The sequence below is a fragment of the Sus scrofa genome, chromosome 8 (assembly GCF_054392235.1).
Source record: "Sus scrofa isolate SSC_HxYL_T2T_F1_AM1 chromosome 8, Sscrofa_HxYL_maternal_Yorkshire_Landrace_v2.0, whole genome shotgun sequence".
Lineage (NCBI taxonomy): Eukaryota > Metazoa > Chordata > Mammalia > Artiodactyla > Suidae > Sus > Sus scrofa.
In genome coordinates, this window is record NC_139390.1 from 53,797,936 (window position 1) to 53,821,972 (window position 24,037).

A 24,037-nucleotide genomic window follows, 5' to 3' on the forward strand; every position below is an offset into this window, starting at 1 on the left:
TCCTCACCCCACCCCCTCTTTAGGCTGCACTTCCAGACACAGAGGGAGAAGTAAAGCACAGAGCAGAAAGTGAAAACACTCATCACAAGCTCAAGGTGAGAAGTCACTGCCTGCCTGCAGTCAGAAGTGGGGCTATAAGGACATCAGGCCAGCCCAAGAAGCATGTGCTGTGCCCTGACAATCAAGGTGCTGCTCATCAGAGTGTCAGCCCCAAATAGTGAGCCAGCAACTCCATGGTACCAGACTTAACTTCACCCACACCCAGCAGCACTCTTTATGATGGAGCTCAGGACACTGAAGGGAAGGTGGCAAAAGAGCTCATTCTGGGCATTCTCCAACCTTCATTACCTGATTGTGTCACAAAACATCAGTAGTTTGCTGCATAAGTTACCTGGAATATATAATCATTTGGAAACAGCATAACATGTTTTAGTTCACCTTGAGTATCTATCCATCCCTAGACAGATTCAACAAAGCTTGTAGGTTAATCTGCAGGAGTATAGTCAATTTAGGTTATGCTTTAAGTGCATTGTTAAAAGACATTATTTCCAAAACAACTGACCACCATTTGTAACATTTCTTCTGGAGAAAATACATTTTGAGTTTCATCAGTATGCCAATAAGAAAAAAGTCAATACTATTAATTTATTAACTCTATTACATGCAAATGACAAGACATCAGTCTGTACCTTTGCTTTCCAGAGTATCACAAAGGAGAGTTGTTCTCTAAGAAGAGGGATGCTCTAGACCTCCCACATTAATAACTCCTTATATGTACAATTTATTTGTAAGTTAGGATGGTTTATAAATCATGGGATGCTTCTGTTCAGAAAGGAGGTTTTTGTGGTTTCTGTTGTTGTTGTTGTTGTTTGTCCTTTTGTCCTTTTTTAGGGGCACACTTGCGCCATATGGAGGTTCCTAGGCTAGGGGTCTAATTGGAGCTGTAGCTGCAGGCCTATGCCAGCGCCACAGCAACACCTCATCCAAGCCACATCTGTGACCTACACCACAGCTCACAGTAACGCTGGATCCTTAACCCACTAAGTGAGGCCAGGGATAGAAGCCACAACCTCATGGTTCCTGGTGGGATTTGTTCCCACTGAGCCATGACAGGAACTCCAGGAGTGTTATTTTTATGTGTATGTGTGTATGTGCATGTATCACTCATAAGAGAAAGAAAACGTTTACTAATTTATTGTGTTTGCTTACCATGAATTTAAATTTAATAGGTGTTTGAATCATTAGGTTTCACTGTTGCTAAGGTTTACCTTGAAAAGGAAATAGACAAACTGTTTCCAAATCATAGTGTACATAATTGAACTACTTGGTAGATTCTGACCTCTTTTTATAACAATACTTTTTTTAAATCAAATGGCTTCAAAGTTAGCTCTATTGCCTGGGAGCCTGTATGCAGAGGTTACCAAAACATAATTCCAGCTTTGTCACCAAGTAATGATCTTGCATCTTTATACATCTATTTTTGTAATTTGTGAAGTCATGATCCACTTTGGCTGACAATTATGGTGGTGTAACTCAGAGCAACCAACATTACCACCTGGAACAACTAAGAAAACCAGACAGAAGAAAAAAAATTCTGTTAAAAACTATTGACGAGCTTTGGAAGAAACTCAGTCTAGAGGCTTCAAGACTCCAGATGAAGGATGTCTTGAAGAGGTAAACTGAATTGTTGAGGGTGCTTTTCTCCCCTGGAATGGAGAGTGGGTACATTTGCCAGTTGAAACACACAGCAAGAGGCTGAGGATATGGGCTTTGCCTAAGCAAAGTATGACTGATGTGGGATAGAGAATCCAGAAGAAATTTGTCAGGAAAAAGATAAACGTTTATATTAGATATAGGAGGGGCCCAGTGAGAAATAAATGATACAGTGCTAATTTGACACATGCCTGGCTCACTTACAAACATTTGTACATATGATGTTGCACATATGACTGAAGGCTAAGACACTAAGAAGAAACCTTCTGCAAGGAAGAGGAGGATTCCCTGGAGTCTTGCCCTGACTATATGTGTGCAGTACTTTTGAATGCACTGGAAGGCTCTGGGGATGTTTACATCTTGGCAGCTGGGGGCCACTGCAGGGGATGAAGTTCATTAGCACTGGAGGCAGCTCAGTCACCAGTTGGATTACAATGACTGTCCAACTCTCCCTCTTATTTGCTTAGCAGAAGAAACATTGACAACTCTTTGGTCTTGGATGAATTGTCAGGAGCCTCTACAATTTTTAAAGACAATTACTAAAATCAAGAATAAAGAGAGAGATTGAAAAGAAAATCACAGTAATCCAATAACTGGCAGTAAAAGAAAAAAACTTCAAAATAATTTTGATTAGCATATACAAAGTAACAGGAAAAGATGGGGGAAATAAATTGGTATCCCTAAAAAAGAATGGAATGCACATTGGAAAGCTGAAAATATCCAACGATTAGAGTAATTACCCAAAGATGAGCCTGATAGCATAATAGTGTAGGACAAGATTAGTAAACTGCAAGAAGAGGTCAAAGAAAAAATTTCAAGTAAGCAAAAAAGGAAATAGAGAATATGAAAGAGTGAAATAAGCATTAGAGCCATGCTTGGCACAGTGAAACCATGACTTAAACATATAACTGAAAGCTCAGAAAAAAAAAAAAAAAATGGGGTAGTGTACCAAGAATTCACCATGAATTTCAAGTGATGAAAGACATCAATCCACAAATTCAAGAAGCTCTGCAAACTCCCGGGAAGATAAAAGAAAAGTCATACCCAGGAACATCACTGTAAAAGTGCAAATTTAAAAAAGAAGACAAATGAAAGTTTTAAAATCAACAAGAGACAAAGACACATTATCTTTAAAGGAACAATGAGAAGATTGACAGGTTTGATGGAAGCCAGATTCAAAAGCAAAATAAGATGAAGTGTCAAAAAAAAACCTGCCAAATAAAATTTTATACCCAGCTTAATAACTAGTATAAAAATCAAGGCTATATACAAATATTTATACCCAGATTAATAACTGGTATAAAAATCAAGTCTATATACAAATATTTTCAGTAGCCACATGGATGGACCTAAAGATTATCATACTAAGTGAAGTAAGCCAGACAGAAAGACACGTATCACATAATATTGCTTATATGTGTAATTAAAAAAAAAGATACAAACAAACTTATGTATAAGACAGAAACAAACTCACAAATTTTGAAATGGTTACCAAAGGGGAAACCATGGTGGGGAGGGATATATTAGGAGGGTGGGATTAACACACAAACTCACTGCTATATATAAAATACATAATTAACAAAAACCTATTGTACAGCATAGGGAAAGCTATTTGGTATTCTGTAATAACCTACATGGAAAAAAGAATGGATATATGTATATTATAACTGAATGATTTTGCTGCACACCTGAAACTAAGACAATATTGTAAATTAAATATATTCCAATAAAATGTTTTAAAAAACAAATTTCAGATACATAAAAAATTAGAGAATTTGTTGCCAGGAACGTTGCAATAAAAAAGATGTACAACATCCTCCTTAACAATTTTTTGAAAATTATAATAAATTTCCAAGTATGCCACCTATTAAAAATATCAGATGTTTAAAATAGAAATCACATACTATATGTGATTCACCTTTATATCAATATATTTCTTTAACCAAAATCCCTAAAGTTTAAAAGTTAACTAGTAAATAATATTTGTTCGATAGTTCTTCGATTTTTTAAAATCATTTTTGCACATTAGCTCATTTACTATACACCATTCCCCGTGTGCATACAGTAAGGCAGGGCAGGTCTTATCACTTTTATTTTATGTAGAATGAAACTGTCTTTCAAGTGGTTTGGAGATTGGTCCTCAATTACACGACAAAGTCAAATCTAGAACACGTATTTTCTACCTAGTAATCAATATTCTGACACAAGGATGTAGAAAATGAATTAAATGAATCAAATGGGTCCATTAAGTTTCAAAATGTGTCCAATATATAACAAAGGATTAATTTTGGCTTCCACAAAATTTTTTTTTTGCTCAATTTTTAAAAATTTTATTTTGAAACTCCATAAAGAAAATTATCTTAACCTTATAAAATGATATCATCATACTCCTGAATATTTTCAACAATTCCAAAATTTTTTGTTTTCATGCTTAAATTATAATTCCAGAAAAAGCTGAAATGCCAAAACCTTTTCAGCCAAAAAGCTTTTCCTGACCAATTTTGATATCCAAAGCCTACACAAATGTTAAAACCACGATGTTCTGTGATCCATTAAACATCCTTGAGCTAGAATTTGAATGACACCATGGATAAGACCATAAAACAAACTTCTGATTGGATTCACAACATAATTTTGCCTCAAGGAAGGTGAAGAGAGTTTTACTGTGTTATAGGAATCCTACATTATCTATTCAAATCAGACAGCTGAAACAATGAAAGTCAAGAGTCCACCAAATAATAGAAACTACTTCCTCACACATAATCTTCCCTTTGTAGTCTTCCAGTGTTCTGACAGAGTGCTCTTTTCCATGACCTTGAAGCATCACTATTGCCTACTAGAGCTGTGTTATTGTCTTACAGTGCTTCTGTCTGTTCCTCTCATCTTTTCCAATTCAGGGTCTTTGTGAACACAGTAGCCAAAACATCCATGAAATACAAAAATAAAAATAAAAATAAAAATAAAAAAATTATGGGAGACTTCATATGTTTTTTAAAATAACATTGTACTGCCTACTAAATATATCAAATTATATATATTTAAAAGATGCTTATACTTTGTGAGGACTTTCCTCCCGTGTTCTAGTGTAGGTGTAGGTATGAGCAGTGAAGTATCAGAGCATTTTTGACCTTCATGGATATATATTTTTGAGATAAAATATTTCAGTCATGAAATATAACCTGTTATCCTTAGTGCACATTTTCACTTACCATATAGAGAGCGTAAAACATCTTATTGTCAAAGAAAATATCATTTGCCAAAAACTATGAATCAAATACCATATACCTCCTGCTGATCACTGCTGGCTGACTGTCAGATCCAGATGATACATATTTCATGCAAATGTATATTATTACATCCCATATACCTGGATCCTGCATGCATCCTGTATGTTCACTGGGCTGGTTTCAACGAGAGCTTGGTGTTACAGTATTTAAGGAAAACAGCCAATGTGAGCAACAGGCTTCCTTCATGTAAGCTCCTTAAGATTTACTTTAAAGAGATGAGGACAATCAAGTTAGAAAGAAATAAAATTTTTGAAGAAATGAGTGGAGCCCTTTGCGGTAAGAAGTCCAGAAATAACCAATGAAGGAAAAATTATTTCTGAATCATAGAGAAAATATTGTTGCCAAGCCCGGAAATCCTGCATAAAGACAGGCTCTCTTCCACTATGTCACTGGTCTCTCAACCTAACATAATCAAACATTTAATTATGGCCTTCCCAGGAGAGACAAGCAGGCAAAAGCCACAATGGGCAGAACTGATGTGACATCCTCTGACACTGATCCTGGTCCCACCATTTCCATTTAGTAAAAGTTCCCTCTATTATCTTATCCTTTTTCACTTCCACCTCATTTCTTATTCTAATAATTTTCTATCATGCCTGTTCTGAAAATATCTCAGGTTTATCAGAAGAGCAATCACTGAGCTAGAACATTTACTGCGATACTTCTGGTTTAGAAAATCTGACTTTGGAACACCTGTCTTCAAATAAAAAGAAATATTGTGAAGGAAAACCAGCAAATCACTGTAATAAAAAGAAAACAATCTGACCCTCCTAATTAGAGCTGTGATTACTTTCTTATACTCTAGTATTATATTAAATGCTAGAATACCAAATCTGTATATGAAGAATCTCAATAGTATTCAGAGATCATCTGTTATACACTAAATTCATGAATATCAAATAGCTCTTATATTTTTAAACATTTTAGATGGCAAGGTCAGTAGATGAAACCAAAATAAAAACAAAGTAACTGAACCCCAAAGTAGTAAACTTTCACTTTTTTCCACCTTCTCCACAAAGTGTTTCTTTCGGAAATAAGCTGACCTTAAAATCAAACCTTCCAAAAGGTATAGATACTTCTCTGTGATGTGAAAACTGGACTCTTCCCAAAAAGAAGGAATTCAAGGGCAAACCGTGCGTGAAACCCGCCGGCAGCGGGGAGGCGTGGGTATGGACACTGTGGTTTCCACCTCTTACACGCAACTCAACTCTAAACTAAGGGACCTCGGCCGGTTCCCAGACCAGGAAGCTCCATAATAGAGCAGATTCCCATCTCAAAAACACTTAGCAAGCAAACCTCCGCCGGAACTACAGAGTAACAAAAGGGATTGCCAGGAAGACATGGATCTCCCTAGCTCTGTACAGGACGCTCCCCTAAGTTCATCCACCTGCCACAAACAAGAAAAGCGTTTTGTAAACCAGGAAAAAGAGCTAGAGCGAGTCTCGCTAAGTTAGCTATTTAACCACTTGGGGACAGAACTTGGGCGTCTTTCTGCCTCGACTGGACACTTCCCTTCCTGGAGCTTAAGAAGCTCGCTCTGCACCTGGACAACTGTGACACTCACCCGGGGGCTCAAGACCCTTCCGGCGTCTCAATCCCGCGCGCGGCAGGAGCGCGATGACATGTCTCTCAGGCGGGCGGCGCCGGACCCCATCCCCACGACAGTCACCGAGAACCCGAGACAAAGGCTGAGCGCCTCCCTGGGAATCGCTGTCCAAGCCCTTCCCGCCCACGCTGAGCCTAGAAAGGGACTGCTAACGATCCCGCGCTATCTGAGGGGCGCGGTCGGCTAGTAGAAACCTGTGTCAGCAGCGGCCGCGCACCCGGGACCCCACCAGAAACCGCTGGCGGGCAGACAGGGGTAACCACCCTGGCAGGCTCCGGGGGCTGGGTCGCAGCAACCCAACTAATGCCGGCCCCCTGCGCGGACCCTTCCATCACCCGCAAGGCTGCCCTGCCGGAGCTCCCGGGCTGGCGCTGCGCCAAGCCCCGCTTGGTTGGGGACCCAGGAGCCCTGGACAGCGGGCTGAGGGCTGGCAGCTGCGCTGCCTGGTTGATCTTCGCTGTCACTCACCGGAGGGAAACGAAGCCGCTCAGGCGACCGCCGGGCTTCGCGCAGCCCGAATCCCGGGGTGCAGGCATCCTCCCATCCTTTGTCAGCGGCGGCCGGAGCGCTCCTCCCCGGCTGGCGGACAGACAGCCGGCCCCAGGCAGCAGCTCTGGCTCTGCTTCGCAGCCTCTCCCCTCCTTTCCCCTCCCCTTCGCCCCCACCCCGCCCCCCCAACCCCCGCCCCCCCAACCCCCGCCCCGGGTAGAGCCGGCACTCACTCGCTCCCATGATGTCATCCGGTGGAAATCTGCCATGCTCGGAGACTCGAGCGCCCGGTGCGCACGCGGCCACGCAGCTCGGGCGGAGGCCGAGCGAGCCAGAGGCGCACCGGGAGCCCTCCCGCCCCGATTGCCGGACTTGAGGATAGTAACGGGTGCGGGGGGAGGGATGTTCTGCCGAAAGGTGGCTCCCAGGGTGTGTGCAGCGGGATGGGGGCAGAGCCCAGGACAAAACGTGCGTGTGTTGCTGCAAAGACTCCTATCTCTGGTTTAGACTGACCGCAGATGCCTAGGGCGAGCGAAAGTTTTTTGATTTCTCATCAGCTCTGGTGCCCCAGCTCTCTGAGGGACACCTGTGTTGCAGCCAGGGTAACGACAAGAACCCCGGAGACTCCGGAGCCCCAGCCTCAGTGAGAAAGTTTAAGATGTCTGGCCAGTGGTAGCCTAGTGAGGAACAGCTAAAAGGATGAAGAAAGGTGTCTACTGCTTATGGGCGAAAGAATTTGAAACAAAGCATGGGCAAACCAGGGGTCCTTCATGACCCAGGAAACTGACGTTGAGAACACCGCAGCTCCCAAGAGAGAAGCCAATAGCAGAAATTCACCCTCGGCCTTAGTTTCTTCCTCTTTTCCTATACTCTTGGACAGTCTAAAGACGACTTATCCTGACTGAAAAAAATAAATAAGTAAATTTCAAGAGGTTAATTAAGAGCCGTAGAAATCGTGATGTCAATTCTTTTTGCTTAATACCGTTTATAATACCAAGAGACTTATTAGAGGAATAGGCTAAGGGCATCAGTACTTCTGAAGATTCCCCTCAATTAAGCGAAACACACACACCCAGATCCGAGATCCAGACCTACATCAATCTAGAGTGGCTTAAAGTGAAAAATACTTTCTATTGAGAGAACAGTCTAACAAGTGACAATTTGTGCTCAGTTAACTCTTCAGGGAATCTCTTGAGATCTCTGGTCCCCAGGATTACCAACCACTCTCACCCCTGAAGAAACTAAGGTTGCAGAGGAGACCACCAAGAGCCGTGCTGATGAGGCAGGCTGTCCTGAGGGCCCGCGTAGGGACACGGGACTCTGCCGGCAGCTTCATCCACCATCACCCTTTAGAAGGAGAGATGAGCAGGATTTACTGCAAATATGGGAAGAACGCAAACTCCCTAGTCTTTGTAAATACCAGGACAAGGATCCAATAGAGTAACAACCTGAAGGCTAGTTGCTGTATTAAACAGGTTATGTTATGCATTATGAAATTGTGACATCCACTGGGACTTTTCTTAGGAAAAGTTAAGTTGTGAAAAAGCAGGATCAGAGATTGTTTTTAAAAAAATAAAATAGCAAAAAGGCCATGATGCGTATAGTTCGTAAATAGTAAATCTGAAAGTGTTAGCTTGAATTTATTTTCAAATAAAAATATTTAGGGTATTATTAATATTCATATTAGAAATATATATTTAGGAGTTCCTGTTGTGGCTCAGTGGAAACAAATCTGACCACTATCCATGAGGGTGTAGATTCGATCCCTGGCCTCAATCAATTGGTTAAGGATCAGGTGTTTCGATGAGCTGTGGTGTAGGTCACAGACACGGCTTGAATCTGGCATTGCTGTGGTTGTGGCATAGGCTGGCAGCTACAGCTCTGATTCAACCCCTATCCTGAGAACCTCCATATGCTGCAGTTGCTGCCCTAAAAAGACACACACAAAAAAGGAATATATATTTAGCATCCTTGTTAACATCTTTACTGGTTTTTAAAGATTAAAAAAAAAAAAAACTTTTAAGGATAATTCCTTATTCTTTCCTTCAAATCAAAGTACAGAAGTACATAAAATACATGAACAACTTTTAGAGACAAGCATTTTTAAATATCAAAATAATGAATATTTTTAAAATTCAGGGCAACAAAGACATAAACTAGATGAAAAAGACTAAGAGAGGTAAGGATTTGATAACATAAGCAATGACTGTCTTTGAGAATAGAAAAACAATGTAAGTGCTTGAATGAAGGTCATTAGAACTGCTAATGCTACTGCTCAGGGTGCTTCACAAGGTCCAGTTGTAAACCTTCCTTCCTACATTGCTTCTCTGATGCCCCATCTGTCTTCACTGCCTCTGCTTGTCCTGCTCTTCTTCAGTATCCTCTGGAATAATTCACAAGTCTGAAGGTAAGAAAAGGGTTATAAAGAGTTAGCAGATCTGCAGAACTTTGACAAATAACCAAAAAGATCAGAAAAAATTATCCCTCTACTTTTTTTTTTTTTTTTTTTTTTTTTGTCTTTTTGCCATTTCTTGGGCCGCTCCCAAGGCATATGGAGGTTCCCAGGCTAGGGGTCTAATCGGAGCTGTAGCCGCCAGCCTACGCCAGAGCCACAGCAATGGGGGATCCAAGCCGCGTCTGCAACCTACACAACAGCTCAGGGCAACGCTGGATCCTTAACCCACTGAGCAAGGCCAGGGCCCGAACCCACAACCTCATGGTTCCTAGTCGGATTCGTTAACCACTGTGCCACCACGGGAACTCCCTCTACTTTTTTTTTAAGTGCTGCTCCAAAGGGTTGAGGCAAAACCTCTATCTCTAACTTTAAGAAAAATGAAATGTATTTGTATGTGTCCATTTATTTGGTCCTATGGAAAAATCTTCAATTATATGATTTTTTGGCCTTCTTTGAGAACTATAATTCCTGTGCTGTGAACTTTTCCGTGGCCCTTGAACTTAGCAAAGTGAATTGACTATATTCCTGCAAGAACACCTTCCTCAGTGTGCATTAACCTGCCAAGATCATTGCCTGTGTCACTGACATTTCCCACTTTTAAACATTCTATTTTCTTTATTTGTAATTTTTTAGAACATGCTGTTCAAATATTTTAAAATATTTTCATCCAAATGGATGGCTAGAGATAAGCAAAATAAAACATCCACTCACTGCATTGAAAACAGTATCATAAGTCTTAGAAAAAATTTACACCTGAAATCATACCTTACAAACCTGTTTTACATTCTAATTTCCTGTAAATGCTGAATATATTAAACATTGAAATTGGAGATTCAGAGTGGAAATATTCACTCTGCCTCAATTATGGATGCTTAGCTGCACTGTTTTCATATTGATACATAAGTCTCTTCACAAGAGCAGTGAATGTTCTTAGAGGAAATACATTTTTATATTTTCCCTTGTGTATTTCATGATACACAAAATTTTTACACTCTGGTTTATCCTAATTAGTAGACTCATTAATAGCTAGTGACTTTTCAAAAACAAGTTTTCCTGGATATAGGTTTGTTAGTACATAGTAAGCAAAACTAATATTATCAAGCCTCTATTATATTTCAAATACTATGCTAAGTGCTTACATGCACTAGTCCATTTGATCTTTAAAACTGCCCCAATAAAATGAGTATCTTACTAACCTTTCTTGAAGAGGAGGAAACAGATACTTGAAGGGCTTACAAAAAATGTCCAGTCAACTAAACCAGTAACAAGTCAAATTTAAGATTTTATTCTATCGGCCTAAATACATAAAGCCTGCCCTTATGACAGCATGATAGCAATTTCTTAAATTATTTTTCCTCTAAAAAAGGAAGATGATTTTCTATTGTGAGGTGGACAATATGCCTGTGTGATCTTTGCCATCAGTTACTAAATCCATCACAGAATTTATTTCCATTATCCTTGTTATTGACAAAAAAAATGGAATCCCATGCTATCAAATAAAGTTTAGTTTCTAATGTATCCTTAAAGGATTTCAGACAGAGAGCAAAGTGGGGAGTTCCCTTCATGACTCAGCGGTTAACAAACCTGACTAGGCTCCCCGAGGATGTAAGTTCAATCCCTGGCCTTGCTCAGTGGGTTAAGCATCTGGTGTTCCCGTGAGCTGTGGTGTAGGTTGAAGACTTAGCTCCAATCCCATATTGCTGTGGCTGTGGTGTAGGCCAGCAGCTGTAGCTCCGATTTGACCACTAGCCTGGGAACTTTCATATGCTATGGGTGTGGCCCTAAAAAGAAAAAAAAAAGCAAAATAAGAAAGCAAGGTGCACTGATTTTATATTTGGAGACAGATCACTGTAAACTGAAATAAAAAAGAAAAAGAAACCATAAACAACTTATATAAAGACAGAGACTACCACAGCAACTATCTTCTCTGTACTATTAGTCTACTGGCAGATCTGGGAAAACTATAGCATCTGCCCAAAGGAAGCCTTCCATCCCAACTGTGGATAGTAACAAGGAAAATAGATCATTTTGCACATTATAGCTCAAAGGACCCATATGTTTTTATCATATAAAGTAATATTCCCTGGGCACAGATCAATAACCAAGCTTCTTTAAAGAGAAAGCTTTAGTATATAGATCCCCACCCCCACCCTGATCCTTTTTACCTTACCATTTCGATAACTGGCTGATGTTTGGCAACTCTGCTAACAAGAATTCTTTGAATGGACTCGCGGAGAGGTTTGAAGCTACTCACTACAGACATCATTCTTTGAAGGTATACTCCTAACCTAGCTCTTGATATTAACTTCTCATTTATGAAATGAAAATGTAAACCTATAATGGGAATCCTCGTATTCATAAGCTATGTCAGCAAATTAATTTATTGCATACCTGTGATCTAAATGTTGTTTTGACTCTGGCTTCAATATATTCTTCTGTCATTACACAAACTTATTTTGCAGGACATTTTCCAAGTGCCCTGTCTGTGGTGTCTGCAGCTAATCATTGCTAACATGTCACAGATGTGGACCCTGAGGAACCACTTTTGTTTAAAGGTGGAGGAAAGGATGAGGGAAATTTCTCTTGAAATGGGCACAGTTTGTGAAAGGGAAACTATGCATAACAGCATCAAGCTTTGGAAAAAATAAAAGTACCTGAAAAGTAAAGAAGGTGATTCACCTAAGCATGTTAGTTCTCCTCATATTACATTGGAGTGTTTTCCTTCCCTCCTTCCTTCCTTTCTTTCTTCCTTCCTTCCTTCCTCTCTCTCTCTCTTCCTTCCTTCCTCTCTTTCTTTCTCTCTCCCCAAGGCATATGGATTTCCCAGGCCTGGGATCGGGAGAAAACACTGACAAACACATTTGCTAAGGAAAAACATATGCCTATAGGCATTCCTGATGTTCCAAGTCTGCTTTCATTCCTGAAGTACCCAGAGAGCTGATTTGGAAAGGGCTCAGAGTACTACAACCTTGCTTCTGGACGGAACTCTCCTTATGTCTTTTATGACTTAAGCAACTCCTTTAACCTAGCCACATTATCTTTCTCATTGGGGAAAGGAAGTTAATGACATCTGTCTTACTTGGATTTTAGGAGAAAAGAAAGGAAAGTTGAAAGTGTAATATAAAGATAGGGTAATAGTTGTAAGAGATCTAAACAGGGCCCCCTGAGCTGTGCCTTGCACAGTAAAAAAAAGCATTCAGTCATGGGTGTTGATTTTGATGACTAGGTCAGAAGGGGAGATGGAAGAGAGGGTGGGGGGAAAAAGGAAGATCTGTTCTGCTGGGGTTCTTACCAACAGACATAAAAATGGAGCAGTGAAAAGAAGTTGGCCTTCATAAAGGCTCTAACTCCAGTTTGGCCATTTGGCCATTTATTATATCTTAATAATTTAATCTCTCTGAACCTCACCTTATCCTGTAAAATGCATCCAGAGTTATTTTTTTCTTAATTTATTGCAATGTTTCTGAAATCAAGAAATGTGTGCAATTCTAGAGTAATTTTAATACAGTGTTATTTCTTACCACTCCTAAAAAAATGATTAATTATAACAAGAATTGGTAATAAGTCTCAAAAAAATGAGATGCTATCTTAAAGAAGGAGGGAGAAATTAATTTGTTTTATTAATGATACACACAAACACTCTGGAAACTATCTGTTGGATGAATGGATATATGACTGGATCATTATGATTAAGTAAATTAACAGAATAATAATACCTAGGATGGTGGTGTTTAGCATCTAATCAATAAATAATATAGCCCTAAATCATGGATTTGGAGATTGAGTGCATTCTGAAAATTTTTATTCATTTATCCTTTTAGAAAGAAAATAAAGAGTGTATAAGGTATTTTGTATAATGACCAGCAGGGGTCTGGATGAGCACCTTGAAATAAAACACAGCAACATGTCTGCAGGGAAATATATGATGTTCACACTCAATGTGATAAAAGAATCCAGAAGTTGGTTCAGGTCAAGTTGTGCTGATGAGTTGTGAAAATTTCTTCAATATTCAGAGATTTCTAGATTTTAGAATTTAGACAAATAGTTGTGAATAATAATGAATATCATTGTTGAGTACCTATTACTTTTCAAGTTCTACTCTAAGCACTTTACATCAATTAATTAAAACTCATATCACACTTCCAAGGTAGGTATGATTATTATACCCATTTTATAGAAGAGTTGCACAAAGGGGTTAAAGAACTCTCCCTATTCAGTTTATGAATCGCAATAAGGCTGAAAGGATCTGTGTTAACATTATAAAAATAAATGAAAACTTGAATTACAAAAAATATACAGACAGCCATTTATCTTAGTAAGGATGGAATTTCTAATACACAAGCAATAAAGGAAATAAAAAATTGAGTACCATATTTTATTAATAACAAAATCCTGAATATCAAAAATACCAAGAAATTTCTGAACCTCAAAAATTTTGTTTAATAAACTATATTAAATATTTATTAAGAAATTGTTGTCATGTTAAACATATAAAGTGTAACTACAAACCAATAAAAAGCACTAAGAACTCAGCAAATGAAAAGGAGAAAGACAAAGAAATTACAGAAAAAAAGAAAAAGAAAGAAATGCCAGTGATGTAGTTCATGTCATGGCTCAGCCGAAATGAATCTGACTAGCATCCATGAGGACGTGAGTTCAATCCCTGGCGTTGCTCAGTGGATTAAGGATCCAGCATTGCCATGAGCTGTGGTATAGGTCACAGATGCAGCTCGGATCCCACGTTGCTGTGGCTGTGGTGTAGATCTGCAGCTACAGCTCTGACTCCACCCTTAACCTGGGAACCTCCATGTGCTGCAGGTTCGGGCCTAAAAAGACTAAATGAATAAATAAATAAATATCCCCCCCAAAAAAAGAAATGCCAGTGGTAAAACAGGTGTGAAAATTCAAGTATGAAGTCCAAAGTTAAAAATTGAAGTACAAGTTTTCAAGTAACAAGTAAAGATTTTTATAACTTGTAATATGTGCCAAATGCTTTAAGAATTCCCATAGCCTTGAAGGCTGTGATTTATTTATTTTTTTTCAAAATCTACTTTAGAGAAATAACCTGAAATAAAGGGGAAAACATTTATCTACAATGATGTTCATTTAAGAGTAATTTATAACATAAAAATAAAAGGAAACCAGTGCTTTTCAGACCCAGAGTCAGGTTGTCATGAAAATAACTTCAAACCAATGAAGGGGAAAAAATTGTTTGGAGCAACCAATCTGCCATTTTTCAACAATGCTGAGCCCAACAGGACTGCCAGTGTAATAAAATCATAGTTGAGTTTCCTGATATCCTGATAGCACATTAATGAGCTCTCTGGAGTTGTTGCCAGAGAACCCAGCCTCCAAAGTCACCTGTCTAGGTGGGAGAGTTTTCTCTGCAGTTGTCCTGATAGGTGGGAGGGTTATCTTTTTCCACAATGAGTGATGACTAGCAGTAAAATTGCTACATTCCACTGTGGATCTGTGTGCTTCCCCGCTCTCCAAATAGGTAGTTAGTACTGCAACTTTAGAATGGTATTAACTGTGAAGCCTTTGAGAACTAGATTAACCCAACTGGAGTATAATAAAATGGCAATTTGTACAGTTAAAAATGAACCTCATGCATCTTCCTTCTCTTAACTCCAAATGCATTCATTTTTCCTTTCTGCTCCCCTCTCTGGAATCCTTTTCTTGGTAAACAATTCCACCATTCACCCAAGTTTTCAAGCAAGAAATCTAAATATCACTGTAAGATCTTTCTTATCACTGCACATTGTTGAAATAATCAGTATCTCATATGTATGCATACAATTATTATTTAACATATTATTCTATTTTGATGAATTAAATGCCAGTGCTTTAAAACATGTCCAACATCATGCAACTCTGTCACGACACGTTTCTCAATCAAACACCCACTCGTGTACTGGTAGAGTCCTATGGGATGTGACATAGTCATCAAATCCTGTGGATCCTACTTCATAATCTTCTGTGGTCACTTCCCCTCCTCCATTCCACTGCCATTGCCCTCATCTAGACCCTTTTCATCTTGTCTGGCTATTGTCTTTCTCCCATATGTCTATTCTATATTCTTCTCAGTCTTTCTCAGCTCCCCAAAATGTTGACTTCTATGGAATGTTCCTGGCTCCCCGGTTTCTGGTTGCGTTGGGTTTGGAGAGTGGAAGAGAGAGAGCTGGGTTTATATTTCTCCCCTTTCCCTCTCTGTTCCAGTTTGTTTCTGATGGCTGTGACTTTGCTTCATGATTTCAGCTTCTTCCATGACTTCAGTCCTTGGCAGGCTTTCATGATGCCTTAAGAGTAGAAAAGTAGGAAGTCTTAAGGGTAGTGGGGGCTTAAATACTTGCTAGTCCTAACCTGTTGTTTTGTTTAACCCTATTCACTTATCAGTAAGTACTTCCTTTCCTAATGAATCTTGTAATAAACCCAAGCAGACTGTGCCCTCTAGTTCCTATCAAGACATGTACAGACACATAACCCCTCTCCAAACTACTGAAATGGTCTCACATTTTCCCCAGCCTTTTTCAACACATCCTTCAACCAAGCACAGTACCCTTTCTCAAATGTAACCCTGGTAATGTCATTCCCCTGAGCAAAAGAGTCCATGTTTTATATCTTTATTGGCAGTGTTTCCAACCAGAGTTCCAAATGAATCTTTATACACCCAAGAATTTTCTGTAATCAGTCACATGTATACACATATTATGTTTTTAATAAGGGTACTGTGATTGTTTAAGTGCCTGCTCATATAAAACATGACTGACTTCATACTGACCTTGTCATTATGTTTCTCCAGACAATTAAATCTTCCTTTGTGTATATTAAAAGAATCTTCATATTGAAAATAAAATCTAGACTCTAATTTTCTAGTTTATTCTCCTACTGCTCACCCCATGCACTTACATTTTAGTTAAGTGCCATACTCTCTCTGCATCTTTGCTTTAGTTCATCTTCTTCCAATCTCCAAGAGGAAATCACCTGAGCTTCATAACACTTTCATGACAAATTCTTTCTCATGTTTCATAGTAGAAACATTATATTGACCCCCAATAGGCTAGATTTTGAGTTAAGTACTTTGTACACATTTTCTAATTTAATGCTCATTACAATAGCTGAGAGGAAGCTTAAGGGATTTGCACGAGTTCACACAGCCATAATATGTAAAATCAGGACTTAAACATGACTTCAGACCTATGCCTGAAAACATAACATGTACTTTCTCATAAGGTGCTAATTCAGAAGGTCAAAAAATTACATACTCTTTAAAATCCCCCTTACATGCCTCTCTTTGTTGTAATTCACATGTCACTTTATGCATAACTCTTCATCCTCTACTACCGTGATTATTTGTTTATCTCCCATTGGCTTTGAATTTTTCTTATGGCCACTCCCACAGCATATGGAAGTTCCTGGGCCAGGAATCAAATCTGTGCCTCCACAGTGACCCAAGCCACTGCAATTGGATTCTTAACCAACTGTGCCACAATGAGAACTCCAGGCTTTGAATTTTTTAGGGGTGAAAATTCCATCTTATATTTTTTTTGCTCATTTTTCTTCATTTGCATTCCAAAATTCAATAGGTTATATAGTTATTAAACCTAGAATAATTTTTAATCAAAAAATTGTAAATGAATGAACCTACTTTTAATATTAAAATAAAACAATATCTATCAGGAGTTGTTGCATTGTAATGTTTCCAAAAGTGCTTATTCTGTTTATATCCTTGATTCAATACTAAATTAATACTTATATAGTGTGTCTTATTTGACCATCTTATTGTGACAACTGACAACTTTTTTTCTGGGTTCTTTATTGTCTTAGTTGCCCAGCAATGATTAAGTAATTATATGTGCTAAGAAACATCAATTCTCCTGTTTACTCTAATTGCCTTTGTTCATACATGAATGTTGATATTGATTACTTTTCTATTATCAATAACATATATTGTAAATTAGCTACACAGTGAAAAACACTGTTTATCTGGATATCTTCATTTGTAATTTATATTGTTTCTTGTTTACCCAGCCACATTTCCCAAATTTAGAAGATGCGTATGAGAGATGGAAAAGAAGCCAAACCTCTACCTTTCAATAGTAAAAAGCAATGCATAAGGAATGAAGTTAAATATTTAAACCATGTCTTTGGCCACAAAAACTTTTGTGAACATGATACCAGTTAATCAAAAATCTGATTACAAGCTAACTAATGCCATGAAAATATGAAATAATGATAGCTAATATTTGTTGAAGTCTGTTATGTGCCATGTATTTTTCTGAACACTTTATATTCATTAATTAATTTAAAAGTCACAACAACTTTATGCAACAGGTGTTAATATTTTCCCCATTTCATAGATGGAATACTGAGGTGCAGAAATAGAAAGCAACTTGCAAAGGTCATGGAATTAATGATGTCCCAGATGGTATTTAGAACCCAGGAAGTCTATCTTCTGAGCTTTCCTAGTCACTATGTGAAACCACCTTTACTTAAAGAAATAGCAAATGGAATCAATTATTATTAATGGCCACACACATGCATGCATTAGAAATAAGGAAGTACCCTGGAACATATTCCTGACCTGAATGGTTCCTGGGGCAGGATTCTGGTTCCACTGTTTTTCACTGTGTACTTCAAGCTTCTTATCTATGAAATAAAAATAATGAGTATTTGTTTTATGATTTCATCACTGTATATGAAGTGCTTCAAGCAGTGCCTAGAACAGACTAGATGCTAATTATTAATAACTTGTGAGTAAAGATATTATTTATTCTCTTGGTAATCATTCATTTAGGTACTATTTATATGAAAATTAATAAGCTATTATTTCGATGTATAGGTCAGTGTACTGTGTACTTAATCGAGTTTTCTTGCACAAGTTCTGAAGTACACTCAAGGCTAAGACATAATATTAGACTTGAATTGACTTCTAGGTTTTAATTTGTGAACCATTTATATGAAATAGATGGCTATGTAGTTGAGATTCCTGTGGTCACAAAAATTTATAGCAGATAAGAGTGTATTCAAAGGGTAAGCTCTGCACTTGATCAGGGAGGCTGGATTCAGCACCATGGACAGCACTTTGCGGAGCTAGACTATACTGACACCCCTGGATTTTTCAAGGGCTTTTTCAGCAAAGAAGGACAAGAGAAGAAATCAGGTATATTTTAGAAATTTGAGCAAGATTACACACATGAGTAAATAATTTCATTCATTGTTTGTATATATAGCACCATTTAATTTTCTATTAACAAGAAATCAAGATTATTTAATCAAGAAATCAAGATCAGTAGCCATCTCAAAGAAAAGCTTAACAAGGGAGAAAAGAATAGTTAAAATTTCAGCAGTGTTATATTATTTTCATATTTCTAGTTGTGCCTAAAGAATGCATGTTGGTGCACCCGCATGTTCATTGCAGCACTATTCACAATAGCCACGACATGGAAACAACCCAAATGTCCATCAACAGATGATTGGATTTGGAAGATGTGGTATATATACACAATGGAATCCTACTCAGTCATAAAAAAGAATGACATAATGCCATTTGCAGCAACATGGATGGAACTAGAGACTCTCATACTGAGTGAAATGAGCCAGAAAGATGAAGAAAAATACCATATGATATCACTTATAACTGGAATCTAATATCCAGCACAAATTAACATCTCCACAGAAAAGAAAATCATGGACTTGGAAAATAGACTTGTGGCTGCCTGATGGGAGAGAGAGGGAGTGGGAGGGATCGGGAGCTTGGGGTTATCAGACACAACTTAGAATAGGTTTACAAGGAGATCCTGCTGAGTAGCATTGTGAACTATGTCTAGATACTCATGTTGCAACAGAACAAAGGATGGGGATAAAAAAATGTATACATGTAAGGATGACTTGATCCCCTTGCTGTACAGTGGGAAAATAAAATAAAATTCAATTAAAAAAAAGAATACACGTTGGTATTTTCCTGAGCTTTTTTAAAGCATTAATTTATATACTTTTATTGCAGTGGAATTACACTTTAAAGTGGTAGGGTTATGAGATTGGTAAGACTTAGCAATGAAGATTTATAAGTCTTATTTCAATTAATAGCTACTTATATACTTTATGAAGTTTATATTTAAACTTGTTTTAATATATGATAAAAAATTGGACAACCTAGAAGAAATGAATAAGTCCTTATTACATAATTTTCCAAGATGGAATCAGGAAGAAAAATAAAATCTGAACAGAAAGATTACTAGTAGGGAGAATTAAATCATTAGTCAAAAATCTCTCAACAAACAAAAGCACAGGACCAGATGGCTTCATTGGTGAATTCTACCAAATATTTAAAGAAGATTTAACATTATCCTTCTCAAACTCTTCCAAAAAATTCAGGAGGAGGGGATGCTTCCAAACTCATTTTACAAGACCAACATTAGCCAGACACCAAAACTAAAGAATGACATCAGAAAGAAAGAAAGAAAGAAAGAAAGAAAGAAAGAAAGAAAGAAAGAAAGAAAGAAAAGAAAAGTGAAAGAAAGAAAATTACAGACTAATGTAGTATACCTAATGAATACAGATACAAAACAAAGTATTAATAAACCAAATTAATAATACCTTAAAGGGATCATACATCATGGTCAAGCAGAATTTATTCCTGAGATGCAGGGATAGTTCAACATCTGCAAATGTGATGCACCACCTTAACAAAATGAAGGATATATTGCCTTTGGAATGAATAAGCAATGAGATCCTGTTGTATAGCACTGGGAACTATATCTAGTCACTTACGATGGAGAATGATAATGTGAGAAAAATAATGTATATATGTATGTGTGACTGGGTCACCTTGCTATACAGTAGAAAATTAACAGAGCATTGTAAACCAGTTACGATGGAAAAAATAAAAATCACTTTTAAAAAACATATGATTATGTCAATGGACGTATAAAAGTCATTTGACAAAATTCAACATCTATTTATGATAAAACTCTCAACAAAGTGAATATTGAAGGAACATATCTCAATCTAATAAAGACCATATTATGAGAATCTCACAGCTAACATCATAACATTTTTAATGGTGAAAAACTGAAAGCTTTCCTCAGGAAAAAGACAAAAATGCCCACTCTCCCCACTTTTATTCAACATAGAAGTGGAGGTGCTTGTCAAAGCAGTTAAGCAAGAAAAAAAAAAAGAAAGTTCATTTAAATTGGAAAGGAAGAAGTAAAACTGTCATTATTTGCAGATAATGCGATTTTATATATAGAAAACTCTAAAGACTACACACCACACACACACAAACTATTAGAATCAATAAATGAAATCAATAAAGTGGCAGGGTATAAAATAAATATACAAAATTTAGTATACATTGGCAACAAACTAACAGAAATAGAAACTGAGAAAATAATTCCATCTAAAATTGCTTCAAAAAGAATAAAATAACATCTTTCACAAAAATAGAATGAACAATCCTAAAATTTATGTGAAATCACAAAAAATCCTGAATAACCAAAGAAGTCTTGAGAGGAAAAAAATATACATGAACCTGAAGGCATCAGACTCCCTGATTTCAAACTATATCACAAAGCTGTAATAAAGTTGTATGGTATTAAGAATAACAAGAGACACATTAAATTAATAGAACAGAATAGAGAGCCCCCAAATAACCCACACATCAAAGGAGCCACGACTATACAGTGGGGAAAGGATGTAATGGTATAATATATATATATGGTATTGGGAAAACTGGAGAGCTACATGCAAAAGAATGAAACTAGACTGCTATCTTATACTACACACACAAATTAATGAAATAGTTAACAAAAATAAATTCAAAGTGGATTAAAGACTTGAATGCAAGACCTGAAACCATAAAACTCTTAGAAGAAAAAAGAGGTAGAAGTTCCTGTTGTGGCTCAGTGGGTTATGAACCTGACTAGTATCCATGAGGATGTGGGTTTGATCCCTGTCCTCACTCAGTGGGTTAAGGATTTGGTGTTGCAATGATATGTGGTGTAGATTGCAGATGAAGCTTGGATCCCATGCTGCTATAACTGTGGTGTAAGCTGACAGCTGTAACTACGATTTGACCCCTAGCCTGGGAACTTCCATATACTGCAGGTGGAGCCCTAAAAATCCACCCCCCCCCCAAAAAAAAGAATAAAACATAGATGGTAAGCTACTTGACATTGGTATTAGCAATGAATTTTTGGCTCTGAGTCCAAAAGACAATAAGAGCAAAATAAACAAATAGGACCTAATTAAACTTAAAAGCTTCTGCACAGCAAAGGAAATCATCAACAAAATGAAAATGCTACTGAATCAGAGAAAGCATTTGCAAATCTTGTATCTGATAAGTGATTAATGGTAAAAATATATAAAAACTCACAAAATTCAATAACAAAAAGAGAAGCTATTTGATTAAAAAATGGATAGAGGATCTAAATAGATATTTTTCAAAGAATACATACAGAAGGCCAGAAGGCGCATAAAAAGATGCTCAATATCACTAATCATTTGGGAAATTCAAAGGAAAACTACAATGAGATATTACCTCACACCTTTAGAATGGCTATTTTGGGAGTTACCATGATGGCTCAGTGGAAACAAATCTGACTAGCATCCATAAGGATGCAGGTTCAATCCATGGCCTTGTTCAGTGGGTTAAGGATCCAGTGTGGCCTGGAGCTGTGGTGTAGGTCACAGATGTGGTTCAGATCCTATGTTGCTGTGGCTGTGGCATAGGGCATTGGCTACAGCTTCAATCTGACCCTTAGCCTAGGAACCTCCGTATTCCACAGGAGTGGCTATAAAAAGACAAAAAAAAATTAAAAATAATAAAAGAATGGCTATTCTAAAAAAATAGGAAATAACCAGTGTTGAAGAGGATGAGGAGAAAATGGAACTCTCATACACTATTGATGGGAATGTAAATTGGAACAATCAGTACGGAAAACAGTAAGAAGTTTCCTCAAAAAGTTAAAAATAGAACTACCAAATGATCCAGCAATTCCACTTCTGTGTATTTATCTGCAGAACACAAACAAAATTCATTCAAAAAGATATATATGCACCACGTTCACTGAAGCATTATTTATAACAGCCAAGATATGAGAACAACCCAAGTGTCCACTGATGGATGCATGGATAAAGAAGAAAAGAAGATGTGGTATGTGTGTGCGCGTGTGTGCGTGTGTGTTTGTGTGTGTGTGTGTCTTATTCAGCCATGAAAAAGAATCAAATCTTTCTCTTTGTGACAACATGGATGGACCTTAAGGCTAGTATACTAAGTGAAATAAGTCAGATAAAGAAAGACAAATACCACACGTTTTTAATTAGAGATGCTGTCTTTGATAAGAAAACAAAACAAATGAACAAAACAAAGCAAAACCATAGATATTGAGAACAGAACAGTGGTTGCAAGAGGGGAGAGATGTTGGGGAGAGAGAAAAATAGATAAAGGGGGTCAAGAGATACAAACTTCTATCTATAAAGTAAACAAGTCATGGGAATGTAATGTACAGTGTGGTGACTATAGTTAATAATACTGCAAAGCATACTTGAAAGTTTCCAAGATAATAAATCCCCAAAGTTAATTTTGTGTAGAGACAGATGGTAACTAGACCTATCCTGGTAATTATTTCTCAATATGTGCAAATATTGAATTGCTACATTGTACACTTGAAGCCAATATAATTATATGTCAATTATACTTGTGTGATTTTTTTCTTAAATAAGGGAGATGAGATCAAGACAAAGGGAGAATGGAAGTGAAGACAAGGTGGGCAAAACGGAAAGCTAGGGAGGGGAAGAATAAGCTCTACCCTGCTCAACTTGCTCTTCCCCCCCTTCATCTCTAAGCTGCTATTTCCTTGGTGTTCCCACCACTATCACATCAAAGTAAACCAATAATAAAATAGTCAACTAGAAGCCATAATACACCAGTGTCAGTAAGCACACACGGTGCCCAAATCTTGACTTCTAAATACCCTACTCCGTTAAAAGGAAATAGGACTCCTTGGTGAAGTGGTTGATTTATTGCTACAGCAGAGAAAATACAAGTTGAGCCTGGAACATCTTGGTTTGTCAGTAAGAAAGTGCTCAAAGACTGATCAAAACATGTAAAAAGACATGGAGTCAGTTCGAATGGGCCAATTAGTAAGAAGAAATCATGGAGTAGGAAATCATCAATGGATGAAAACTAGTGGGAAAAAGATCAAAGAGGAACATAGTATCAAAGTAGCTTTCCACAATTACTCTTTAATTGCAAAGAGAAAATGGCAATTGTGCAGTGGGGAACTTAGTGCACACCACCTGAGCAAAGTGATGGAAGACAGCATCTCTAATAAATGGGAAAATGGACATGGTGTGCCTCCTACTGGGATGCTCTGAGGAAGATACCAGTCACATTTGTTAATCTCACCAAAAATGCATAGCCCGAAACTAATAATGAGGATAGAAAACAGAATTCAAGTCACATCATTCTAGAAAATAACTGGC

At 37.6% G+C, this 24,037-nt stretch overlaps 1 protein-coding gene across 49 annotated transcripts in view; it reads right to left on the minus strand.

Moving 5' to 3' along the window:
• The window catches only part of MARCHF1 (membrane associated ring-CH-type finger 1), an 836,078-nt gene extending 828,659 nt beyond the window's left edge, over positions 1-7,419 (minus strand). For 26 of the 49 annotated variants that reach the window (XM_084972211.1, XM_084972243.1, XM_084972221.1 and 23 more), the window contains exon 1: positions 7,075-7,245. Coding sequence is in view for 1 of the 49 variants with exons in the window: in XM_084972202.1 (XP_084828328.1) it covers positions 7,075-7,364 (290 nt within the window). In the remaining 48 variants the exon portion in view is untranslated. Of the gene's footprint in view, positions 1-6,564 lie in introns of all 49 variants that reach the window. The other 23 variants (XM_084972222.1, XM_084972248.1, XM_084972203.1 and 20 more) reach the window with 6 other exon arrangements.
• Between the last annotated feature and the right edge of the window lie 16,618 nt (positions 7,420-24,037).